The sequence below is a fragment of the Hippoglossus stenolepis genome, chromosome 19, assembly GCF_022539355.2.
Source record: "Hippoglossus stenolepis isolate QCI-W04-F060 chromosome 19, HSTE1.2, whole genome shotgun sequence".
Lineage (NCBI taxonomy): Eukaryota > Metazoa > Chordata > Actinopteri > Pleuronectiformes > Pleuronectidae > Hippoglossus > Hippoglossus stenolepis.
Window position 1 is genome coordinate 19586820 of NC_061501.1, and position 12378 is coordinate 19599197.

Here is a 12378-nt window from a genome sequence, read left to right on the forward strand (position 1 = left end):
ATGGCAGAGAAGCAGCTCCGGAGTGAGAAAATAAAACCAGCACCACAGGTTTCATTGGTTTTTCTGTATTTTGTGCATTGACCTCGACCACAGGTTGTTTCATCTGTGGCCTGTGTGCGATTTGTGGCAGAACCAAATAAAAATCCATATCCACTGAAATTGAACGTGGTTTCATTAGGGCTGTTGGGCCTTGGCAGATATGAACTCTGATGTTCTAGTTGTGTAGCAGGAAGCGTCTGAACGTGTTATCTGCAGTTTGGAAGAAACGCTGAATCACAGGCAGTTTTAAAACATCAGTGAATGTAAGAAAACGCCAGAGACGCAGTGAACGAGAGCTCAGCGTTTCACCATCTGTCCAGGTATCGGGTTTCTCAAGGACTTGCAGAGAACAGTTGGACATGTTTCACGTTACCTTCTACTTCCAATCAACAGTAAAAATGAAAGTAAATGTTCTGTAGTTGCACAAATAAAATGGTATTTTGAAAAAGAAACTTAAAACTGAGTTGACAATTTCCACTGGATGCTGGAGAACTTCAAAATAAAGTTTGCTGGTCTTGATCGAGGAGCTTCTGCTTCTTTACAGCTCAAGAAAACTTCGGGCAGAACACGTGAACACGTAAACAAAGTGAATTATTTAAGGATCTCGTCAAACTCTCATTACCAGGTTTATTATAGAAACAAAACCAGACAGACATAGTTTGCAGTTTTTGTCCATTTGTTTCATTATTTTATTTCTGCCATCTCCAGTCAGGTGACAAAGGCCTCGAGTGAACAAAAAGTTTGCAACTCTACCACCCTCCCCGAACCCGATTGAGTCCCTCAAAAGAAACACACACCTCACTGCAAACCGCCTCACACATTTCGGAGGCCCACACCGCTACACACTCATGCCTCTCAAAACAAAATTGAACACTCCTTTTGTACTGGGGGGTGGGGTGGGGGTGGGGGGGTATGACTGGGTCAGCAGAGCGCCCTCGACCGGAGAACGAGAGGCGTGAGCGCACAGGCTCCTCACACCCCTCCAACTTCTACACAGACAAGAGACTGGCATCATGAGGAAATCACTGAAGTTTGTTTCTGTTCATCTTGGGGTGGGGGGGGGAAGAAAACAATAAAACTAGTCTTTTCTTGGTTTTAGAGGTTTGACATGCTGGGGTGGACCTCAAGTGCTCAGAAGTGCCTCGCCGCCACCGAACCCAGCGATTAGGAGAAAAATCTGATCTTGGTGCACACAATCCACTCAGGAACCAGAGCAAAGGCCAAGCTGGAAAGCGATATGGCTGCTAGTGGGACAATCTAAACCAGGATCTAGTATCTACAGGGGCGACCCTCCCTCCCAACAACTCAAACTGCTGCCCTCCCGTCCCTCTAATAGGTTTTACACCCGCTATATTCAATCTAAAGAATATAAAAAAATAATCATACAAAAGCTGAATCCTGTTGTTATTTAAACATTCAGGAATGTGCGTGGCAAAACCAACACTTTGAAGGCAAAAATAAGCAGGAACGAGCGACCGATCATTATTTTTGAAGTTGTTTTATATAAAGTAGATCGTTGCCAAACAAAAACTTCAGTGATCAGGCAGAGAACCACGCAGCGAGCCGCGGTGGAACATTCCCAAACAGCAATGAGAGGAGAAAACGAAAAAAGGAGAGAAATAAGATCAATGATGAGAAATCACAACAGAATGATTGAGGTTGTCTGTGAAGGCCGACGCTTTGGTGACAGAACCGATGAGAATGCAAGAGACTGGTGGTGGGTGGTGCTTGTTGTCTGGGCAGCAAAGTCCGTCTCCCTATTTGTTGGGCAAGACCTTGGTAGCGACAGCACATTCCTCCCCCATGGCACTGATCACGGTGACCTGTGGAGAGCACACAGCATGTTCCAGTCAGTCATCTGAAACCTTCTCTGCTCTAATTCAAGAGGAGGAATCCTGTCTGTTTTCAGAGGAGTGACATTAAAGTGAAACATTTCTGCCTCATCAAGACGTCACGCGTGTTCTTACTGCTGCCAACACATCACTTACATACAGTCTGGTTTCAGGTGACTACAAATACATTCAAAATGTTGACAGACCAGGAATTAGACTCGTTAAAGCATCTCGTGACCCTCAGATCTATTTCTACATTTGTGGGATCCGCAGCGAAGTGACACTTACCAGGAAATCCTCGCCTGCTTCAAACTTTGACTCAATTTCCTTGCCGATGTCGTTCTCAGGGACACGCAGGTCCTCCCTGACTTCACCGTTGTCGCCCAACAAGGACATGTAGCTTTCATTGATGTTGATCAACTGGGGAGGTGAAAAGAGAACCATCAACCACATCTGAATGGACAAAATAACCAGCCATGTTTAAACCCTTTCTGTCCATTTGTTAGCAAGATTACGAAAAAAAAACTACCGGAAGGTTTACCACGAAACTCCATAGAAGGATGTGGTATGCATCAGGGAAGAGCCCATTAAGGTTTGGCCTGAATCCAGATCAGGAGGTGGATTCAAGAATAGTTTTCCCCTTTCTTTAACACCACGAGATGGGACGTTTTGACATTTTCACTTATTCGCCAGCTCGTGGATCTGAATGAAAAAGACCAGATCCGTGCTCGACTGAGTCCCATTCTTGTTCTTAGGATCAGGATGAGTAGAACAACATTTACATTTTCTTTCTTGTTAATATTAGAGTTCACATGAATCCGTAAGTCAATCAGTTAATCCACACCAGGGTGCTGTAGATCACCAGGACAGTGATCTACGACACCCTGAGACGTCTCACTACCACGATGTCAACATGTAGGACACTGTCCATCGAAAAGTCACAATAATCACAAGAGCTGAGTGTCAATATGAAGGAAAATGGTGAAAACCAATTCACCGCAGATTACTTTGTTGGTTAAGTTGGTTTCTCTTTTTCAGTCAGATTTTAAATGTCTCATTTGACTTTTTTCAATTTGTAGAACCTGAAATATACTTAATTCACCTCAGTAGATTGAGTTTATGACCACCGGAGGTTTGGACTCCACTCTTCTCTACATGGTGTAATCCATGTTTCAAATGGCTCAGAGACATTGACTTTAAACCATAGGAACAAGTAAAGATAATAGATTATTATAGATTATTAGAGCCATTGAATCAGACTAACATAGAATGGGAAAAACTGTAGGTTCACACAGAAGCCGGTTTCAGACACGAACTACGGAAAATTAGGTCCTAACATTGTCTAGACTTCTCACACACAAAATTCAGGAAAATGTTTGAAAGCAATGTGAACAAAACTGTCCCGAGTGAGTCACCTGCAAACATTCCCTTCACAACGGAACACATTTCAAATGTATACATATCTTTGGTCTAAATCTCTATTAAACTCCAATTTTAAAACAAAAACCTGATTCTCGCTTTCAAAGTTTTATCATAAATTCAACAGCAAACACTAGTAAGTGAAAATTAGATTATTTCAGCTACTGTCACCAAAACCCTCGAGCTCAACTTCATACCCAGCAAAATGAAAGTGAGTGAGGTTTCAGTGGGAACAGATGGACGCTGGGTCACATGTCCTTCTAATGGAGTTATGCATTCTGAGCTGTGACACTTGTGTGGAAGAACGTTTCAGACATGTCGGGGAGCGCCTGCGTACCTGGTAGTCTAATCTCTTGATAGCGGGAACATCCATGTTGTGGGTGGAGGGGCACATATCTTCAAATTTCTTGTTGGTGAAGATGTCAATGCCAACCATATTAACCTGCAGAAGAAAGTGTAAGAGTTTAGTGTTTCAGAAACCTGTCAGAAAGCTGCACACAAGAGATCACAAGTCAATCAATGTAACTTCAAATAAAACTTCAAGACAGCATCATTTAAATGATTCACTGATTCAGGAACATATTCAATGTTAAAAGTGGAATAAAAAAAAAAACTGAAGCATTTGAAGCATTCAAATACAAACACTCCTGAATTTTGCTGATGACAACTTTGAAAATTTACAGCCAGAATCTTCGTATACCACACGAGGTCAAAGTACGCGTGGGAGCACCATGGTGTTTGAAGAAAAAGATAAGGACTGAAAAGATAAGGAGGCCGCTTTATTAACGCCAACGCTTGGAGCCACCGGGCTCACACGCCCCCGACACGCCCCTGACACCACACTTACTGTTTTACAGCATTGTTCTGAACCGTCGGGTCTCTAAGGTTCAGGTTTTATTCTCCACCTTTGAGAACTGAACACTTTCCTGTTCGCCACTGTCTTTTATCAAATGATTACTAATTCCTTACACCTAAGCTTCACTCTTCATTTCTTCTCCATGTAAATCTTTAATTTCTTATTGAAAGCTTTTTTTAATTGTCTTATGTTTTGAATCATCTCGATGTTGAACTGTACAAAACAAATAATCCGTCCTGTCACTGGAGAGCGACTGTTGGATCAGCCACAGAATCAGAGCTGCTTCTTCAGGGCCCGTTCTGAAAGTTCAGTCTGAACCATCAGAATTGAAATCGAAAACTTTTGTAGTTTCGATTATTTCCCATGGCTTGACCAAGAAAAAACTAAAACACAGAAGACATCTTTGTATATTGATGCTTTAAGGATAAACCTACCTTAGCATGCCCGTGCTTGCCGGTCTTGGAGGTGGACATCTCCACAATTTTGCAGGGACGTCCCTTCAGCACCACAAAGCCGTTCTTACGCAGCGCAGAGCACTGCATGGGGTAGGTGGCGGAGGCGCCAGACTCGCCAGTCTGGAAGTCATGCTCGGTATCTGCCATGGTGCGATGAGTCAGGGGTGCTGCAGGAGACATTTACAGAGTAATTAACATCAGCACAATACTTTTATATTCACGACATGAAATATACCAACAGACACCATCTACGCCTTTCTGGGAATTTCTTGCTCTGTTCAAAACAAAGTGGACGTACTTTACTGAACCCGTTTAAAAGTCAGTGAGCAGATTCCAAAGATTGGCAGCTAAAGTCTGCAAAATGATGTCAGAGAGCAACGAGCGTCACTGACGGTTCATTCTGATGAACCATAAAATGAAAATCCTGGGAAAGTTCACTGCAGGACAATGGATAGAAGGCGACTGTTCGATGACTCGCTCGCCAAGTTCTGACAATCGCTTCGGCGGCGTCGGCTCTCTGGCTGACGACTGATCGTGCAGCGAGAGCGCGGGCAGGGTGCAGGCAGGCAGGTCGGTGGACGACACACAGCTACGCCAGCCCTTCCTTTCATTTAGTCGCCATCGGGACGTGAAGGGGATTTCGAGAAATAAGGCTTAATTTTCCCCTGGTCAAAAAACTCAGCAACACTTTAGTCTGCAACGGGAAAGAATATATCATTGACTCCCGGGTATACGCAGGTTTTTACTGGGTCCAATCGGCAGTGATGGAAACGAGACAAACGGGTGAACGTGGTAATTTGGCAAGACAGCGGGGAGAGAGTCATCAGTGCGTTTGTTACGTGGAGAACGGCAAACTGCTCAACTGGCAACTGGAAAGGAGCTGATTGCGTTTTTTTTAGGGTAAACTTGCGTAAAATATATATACATATACCCGCTAATTTTGCTGTTAAAGAGTTATGACTTCTGGCGGTTGTCTGAAACTCAGCGCTGTGCCTCCTCGGTGTGGCACGGTAAGGTCGGCGCCGACAGGAACGGCTGCATCGTGTTTATTTTCTGTCCCGCGAGGGCGACAGACACAGCTTCGCCCTTTTCCGATGCCCACCAGGGCGTGAAGAGGATTCCAACAAGATAAAGCCCAATCGCCGTCGGTGCGCACGTAGCCTGCGCACGGGGCCGAGGTTTCATAGACGTGCCGCTTTGTGGGATACTCTGCAGTTTCACCGCCGAAACACCGCGGGCTGTAGAGTTTCTGTGCCGGTGTTGAGTGTCTCCCTGTTGCTCTGGCGTCCATTTACCTCAGCACAATGGCGAGTGCTACTAAGTGGAAGGAGCTGATGGATGTTGAAGAGCTCTGCGTAGGATACACGTCCACGCGTCGACGCAGAAGAACCAGCCTCAAGCGTTTGACCATTAACATGAATCTCTCCATTGATGACCCCCCCCTGTGTGGAGGGCAGGGCAACCTGATCCACCTTCTCTCACATTCAAGTTGATAAAAGTTGTGTTGACAGAGTGGGATCATTAAATCCCGTGTGTTGTTGTGTTGGATGTGTTGGGTTCTGTCTGAAGCCGCCTCAGGTGATCGACCTCGCGAGATCTGAGGAGGGAAAGCGGCTTCTTCACGTCCCCCTGGTTCGGTGGAGAGACCAGAAGTAAATATAAACCCGCAGAGACGCGACATGTGGAGAAGCGATTAATGACCTGAACACGAGGCTGGACCATGTCAGCAGCTGCGGGGGCCATTAAACCCACCAGATGACTGTCTGACACAACCAAGCACAACAGCTGGTCATTACTAACCAGCTACTAACTAGCGGGGTCACACCGGGTTAACGGCGCCGCTAGCGTGAGGGGAAACAGGCTAACCGGCCCGTGTCCCCCGGAGCAGCGGCGCTGGATAACGGTACCGAGCCGGGTACCGACGGGTCCACACGGCGTCACGTCGGAGTGAAACCACCGGAATGTGACCGTTGAACAACAAGGCGTCACCCGGGCGTGGGGGGGGTCCGTCAGGGGCCAGCACGCGCCGCGGCGTCACCAGGCTCCGTTATCTGAGCTAACCATGCTAACGCTCCATTCAGAGCTAAAGCGCGACGCCCGCTCGGCAGCGCCGGGGCAGGGGACCGTTATCGCGGCTTCGCTTGAACCTGGACCGCGGAACCGGAGGTTTAGACCGGAGAGAAGAGAACGATTAAAAAAAAAAAACACGTTAGCACGGACAATGACCAGCGACTAACCCGGACCGGACCGGACCAGACCACCGCAGCAGCTGCTGCAGGCCGCGTGTGGCTGTGATTCATCCTGGCAGCGTTACACCGAACACGGTGCCCCACACCCCGCCACACCGAGCCCTGCCACCGGCACGTCCCCCCGGACCGCCCCGCTGCCCGGACACCACCGGAGAGGCCGCCGGGAGCTCACTCTAACCGGGATAAGCTCCGTTTATCCCCCCGAGCAGAAACACGCGCCATGCCGCACTTACCTTCCAAGAGAAAGAGGAGCGGGAGCGCGCATGCGCAGCAAACTTCACTGCGGCACCCGTAGAGGAGGAGGAGGGGGGGGGTCTGTTCCTATGTGTGTATGTATGTATACATACATATATATATATACATACATTATACATACATATATACATATATATATACATATATACATACATACATATATATATATATATACAGTCTATGGTACATACATATTTAAGTACAGTCTTCAACTATTATTATATACCATAATTTCAAAGTAAAAGCCCTTGACATATATTTTCTGGTTTTCTTCTAAATTCAGATTGAAATTAAAAATAAATTAGTTTGTTGCTTCAATTGAAGTTTTTCTTCACTATAAACTTTGACTAATTATTCACACTGTTTAAATTATGGATTTTTAATTCTCATTTTTAAAATTTTATTAATTTGATCTATTATTTTTCGTCACCTCATTCAGTTTAATTAATTTGTGTATTTGAATTAATTGATTAATTTGTTACCTCATTAATTCATTCATGTATTCACACTGAACAAATGTGACGTCACGTTTACAACTGCGGTCACGCGGTCCTTTGTGGCGAACCAACGTCACACCAGCCGCACTTTGATAATTGATGCGCGTCTGTTCGTGGTCTTACGGTAAAAGAGACAAACGTTGAAAGTTTAATGAAACTTATTATGGAGACAATAACAAGTATAATGAAATGGAATATTATATATATGTTTTTTAAATGAAAATTAAATTAAAAGTTTTCTTTTTTATTATAACACTCGTAACTAATAATTAAATATTATTTAAATATAATCCTGAAGAGGTGACACAGATATTTCCCCTCAGGCTTGTTCGCGGTGTCTGTGTAAGTGTTGCCAGATAAGTGGATTTTAAAGTTCCTCCTTCCTTCTGCTTTATTACTGCTGGTCAAGTTATCAGTTCAAGGCCAAAAAGTTCATCAGGTTAGAGTGTGTTTCTGGTACCTGTACTTACTTAGTACACAATGTAAAGTGGATTAAAGTATCCAGATGTTGTAGTTTTAAGATGGAGGTGCTTTTTATGGCACACCAGCAGGATGCTCTTTTGGTCGCCAGGGAGATCGTCCTCCTCGGAACATCCTTTTTCCAGAGTTGTTGGAAGTGATGACGTCAGAAACAACTCAGTTGATTTTGTTTTCACCTGTTTTTTAAAATAAATAAAGAAGAATCTTCTGTCCTGGTAAAAATCCCTTTCACTTGTCGCTCATACTAATAAACCTTGTGCATTTATCTCAGTGTTATTGGTAAAAAGCACTCGGAGCAAACTGAAAAGCGCGTAGCGACACATTTCCCAAATCAGTCCACGATCTGCTGCATGAGAAACAGATGAAGTTGTGTTGTTGCACTGATGTGAAACCTTATGCATGCTTCATAGAAGTTTTTAATTTTAGAAAAGTGTTTATTTTTTTACTGGTGATTCTTAACATGCCGTTTTTATTCCCATGTGACCATGGAAAAAACTGAAGCAGCTTTCAATCAATCATTTAGATAAAACCTACTGCGTTGCAACAGGGCAGGAAGCAAGCAAATACCTGGGGCCCCGGGCTGAGAGGGGCCCCCCCGAAGAATGGCTGGTTCTGCTAGTCAGCAGCACTGACAGATAGAGACTCTGTGTTTCTACTGTTGCCCATTGTGTGTGTTTACAAACCACAGAAAGTGTTTGGTCAGTGATCCACAGTGCACGGGAGGAGCTGTGGGAGTCAGGAGTGAAGAACGAGTGGAGAAGATGTAGCTGCTGTACAAGGAGAGGACATTTATTGTACAAGTTCCTACATCACAGATGTGTGTTACCAGACTGAGGTTGTCTTTTTGACTGATTCAGGTGATTCAGACGAGGTGAAAACATACACTCACATGCATGTCACGCACATGTGCACGCACGTGTTCGCCCGCCCACACACATGCACGCACACACACACACACACACGCTGACAGCCGTACATACGTTCACAGTCTTGATACGTACAAAAATTGAAATACAAATACAAATAATACCACAATAAAAACGTTTTTTTTTAGAAATTCTTATAGCTATGTTCTCTATTCTGTAGAAAGACAACTAAGCTTTAATAAGTGAACGTTCTTTTTTTGTCTTTCTCTAAAATGATCAGTAAGATATCATAACGAAAATTCTTACAGTATATATATATCTTTTTTAATCTATGGTTTCTCAAACGGACCCTGCCTCCTGACCTTTATTCACAGGGTGTTAACGTGAACATCCTGCTCATGTAAAAGGCCTAAACGCTTCCTGTGAGATGGACAATTAAAGAATATCAAGTAATAGATGAATCCCCCTCCTCTCTCTGATCACAAGCCCCCAAACAAAACCATTTACAGAGACCGTCGTCACGGGTTCACCCAAAGTCACGCTGAGCTCCGCCCCCTCGCGCTTTACAAGCTACTCTGCGTGCGAGCATAAAAAAATGTCTAAAATATAAAATCTATTAGAAATGGGAAGTTATCCAGTGTGTTTCTAACAAGAGTAAAGCCCAGAAGTGAATCATTTCAAATGTCTGTCTCTCACCGACCAGCTCCAGTGTATTGCCTTAAACTTACAGTTCATAACAAGTGATGACAGGTAAAACGTGTATGTCACCATGCAAAACGCACAACTAAACAGACAGCGATGAACTACAGAGAAAAATAATCAACTTTTAACCCAAATCCAACATTTGTGTGAGTCCTCGTTCGGCTCACTGGACAGAAAAACCTCCAATCTGCGAGAAACTACAGAGCGGACAGATTTACAGAGGTATGGTGAAAAACGCAAGGCCGTCATTTTTTCCTTCACCTGTTTGGTGAAGTCTGTCCTTTACATCAATGTGAGTATTTACAGGAGTGCGGAGCACACAGAACAGCAACAGGTGGAGAGAACGTAAAAACCTCCAGGAGTTGGTAACTACTCTACAGCCACTTTCCTCTTTGAGATATGATGTGGAGATTTTGTTATTGTGTTGCTGTTGCAGCAATTATACAATATCTACAATCTTCCTCCTCCAACCAGAAGTACACCAGGACATTGTCGCCACAGTAACTGAAACCGACTTTGCGGCAAAGTGTAAAAAGTCTCATTTCCCCCCCGTGACCCTAGCATCTAACAGGGAAGCGACATAGAAGGTGTTTCAGCATGTGACACCATCGTCAATCTCAGCCGGTCCATTCCTTTACTGCAGAGAGAGAGAGTCGTGGTCAGGAAACAACGTGCACATGGGCCACAGCTGATACCTCTCGAGCTCGGTGCATCTACGCCGCCTCGGACGTTTTTTTGCTTCATCTGACGGTGCAAAGACGCCATCGATAGGTTTCTGCTACAAGATGTTTGTCCAGGAAACATCCGCTGAGTTTCAGTCGACCAATCGTCGCTGCGAGAAGTGTTTTGATGACGACAACATCGAGTAATCTCAAAATCTGAGTTCAACATTGGGCTTTTCGCTCAGAGAAGTTAAAGGCCGGTCAAGACTTGGGTTATTTTATACATCGGAAATTGTCTTGTTCCAGCTTTAATGCAAAAAACCTCCAGAATACGCCTGAATAATAAAAATCAGTACGATAACAATCTTTGCAGGATGAGTCTAAAAAACGTCTACGATCAAACGAGAAAACAAACGTCTGCCGAATCAGAAAGAACTGATGTAAGCAGACAAAGGTCATAAACTCCCATCATCCATCTGTGCTGCTGCTGTACTTCTGTGCGACGCCTTAACACTGAACAGCGGGGGAGATTGTGGCGCCGCTCACGAAAACGATTTTGTTCTGTAAACATTCAACCGGTATATTTGTGTAATTTCTGTCCATACGTTGATTGGTTGTTTTGATAAAGTGTGTCAACCCCCTGCTCGGAAACCTCTGACACTGACGGTTTCTGACGCTGAAGACTGAGTTTTACTACGTCTCGCTCAAGATTGTCAACTTTAGTGCGGGTCAAACCCAAGGTCACACCGTGCAGACCAAACTCTCCTCGTCGTCTCGATGTCGTCTCAAACATCAGCAGGTGCTTCTAAACGTTTCGCTCAGTGTAGACGAGGCCAAACAGCGACGCCAGCATGTGACCAGATTTACTTGAAGGGATTTTGATTCAGTGACTTTTACTTCCAGAGACTTGAGAAATGTCCCCAGAAGTGCTGCAGCCTCTGTTTTCTTGCTGCACTGATGCTACTTTAACAGCCGACAAATTCTTCCTCACGATGACGACAGGGCGCAGGAGAAGATGTCTGATTCGCTGCAGTAAACAGTCACAACCCCTGCACCGTGGTGTGAACACCCTGTAGGAAAATCATTGATGTGCTACACAAAGGACTTCTCCACACATTCAGTCACATGGGAAAGTCAAAGGCTACTCGGCTTGGTGTCATCGTCCTTTAAGGTCTCAGAAACAACCCGGTCCAACAGTCCACAGGGAAGGTGAAGGCGTTGTTCACTGGCGGCGTGTGGAGTTACCGTTGCTCGTCAGGCAGTGACATGAGGCCTGTGGCGCCCCCTGCAGTTGGAGGGTATCTATCTGGGGCGAGGGGGCACGACTCCAGTGGTTTGACTCTTCCTGTAGTTGCACAATCGTCGGTTCAGCAGCCTGTTGTTTTGTTCTCCACAAACACCAGCGCGCGCACACACACACACACACACACACACACACACACACAAACACACACACACAAACACAGATCATCCTCGCTCGTCCCTCTCTCCTGGCGGGGGCCGATGTTCAGGGTGAAGACGAGGAGCGGTTACCAGTTCATCATGGAGCTTCTGTTGAGGGTCATGAAGAAGACTTGGCTGCTGCCTCCAGAACGAACAGAGGCAAAGAAAACCTGCAGGACGACACGTGAGGACACGACACTGATGATCATGGTCCAGAATCTGTTCTTACAAAGGTTTCGTCTTGTTTTGGACAAATGTGTTGTTTGGTGTCCGTGAAGATTGGACACAGGAAGACATTGTTTATATGATTAATCTGAATTCGATATTCATATTTCACTGCTAGGAAAACGTGTTTGGACATTCTACAAAAAAAACAGCTTGTAACTAATTGTATATTTTTATACATTTGATTTTACTTTTAGTTAGCGGAGGAAACGGTGCACTCTGCTTCCAGGACGCTCTGAACGCCGACTCACCTTGTCGTTCCTTTCCGACAGGAACTTCAGTCGCTGAGCTCGCTTGTGCATGAAAACTCCGTCGAGGTGTCCCGTCTCCACGGAGCGGATCTCAATGGCCTTCTCTCCCCAGCCCATGATCTGGTTGGAGTGGATGTAGGCTGCAGG

The 12378-nt window shown here is 45.0% G+C and overlaps 2 protein-coding genes across 9 annotated transcripts in view; both read right to left on the minus strand.

Moving 5' to 3' along the window:
* Window positions 1-652: 652 nt before the first annotated feature.
* eif5a (eukaryotic translation initiation factor 5A) lies at window positions 653-7105 on the minus strand. Of its 2 annotated transcripts, none has more exons than XM_035142059.2 (5): window positions 7084-7105; window positions 4581-4768; window positions 3628-3732; window positions 2160-2291; window positions 653-1862 (listed from the first exon to the last, which is right to left on the minus strand). In XM_035142059.2, exons 2-5 carry the CDS (start codon window positions 4746-4748, stop codon window positions 1797-1799), a joined length of 471 nt encoding a protein of 156 aa, XP_034997950.1. In that variant the 5' UTR covers window positions 4749-4768; window positions 7084-7105; the 3' UTR covers window positions 653-1796. The 2 variants fall into 2 exon arrangements, with proteins under 2 accessions (XP_034997950.1, XP_034997951.1); XM_035142060.2 differs by lacking the exon at window positions 7084-7105 and adding an exon at window positions 6839-6860.
* Window positions 7106-8908: 1803 nt separating this feature from the next.
* The window catches only part of tnikb (TRAF2 and NCK interacting kinase b), a 33421-nt gene continuing 29951 nt past the window's right edge, over window positions 8909-12378 (minus strand). For all 7 annotated transcript variants that reach the window (XM_047337903.1, XM_047337901.1, XM_047337900.1 and 4 more), the window contains 2 exons: window positions 12232-12371; window positions 8909-11925 (listed from right to left, as the gene is read on the minus strand). In XM_047337903.1, coding sequence (XP_047193859.1) covers window positions 11842-11925; window positions 12232-12371 — 224 coding nt within the window. In that variant the 3' untranslated portion in view covers window positions 8909-11841. The remainder of the gene's footprint in view (window positions 11926-12231; window positions 12372-12378) is intronic.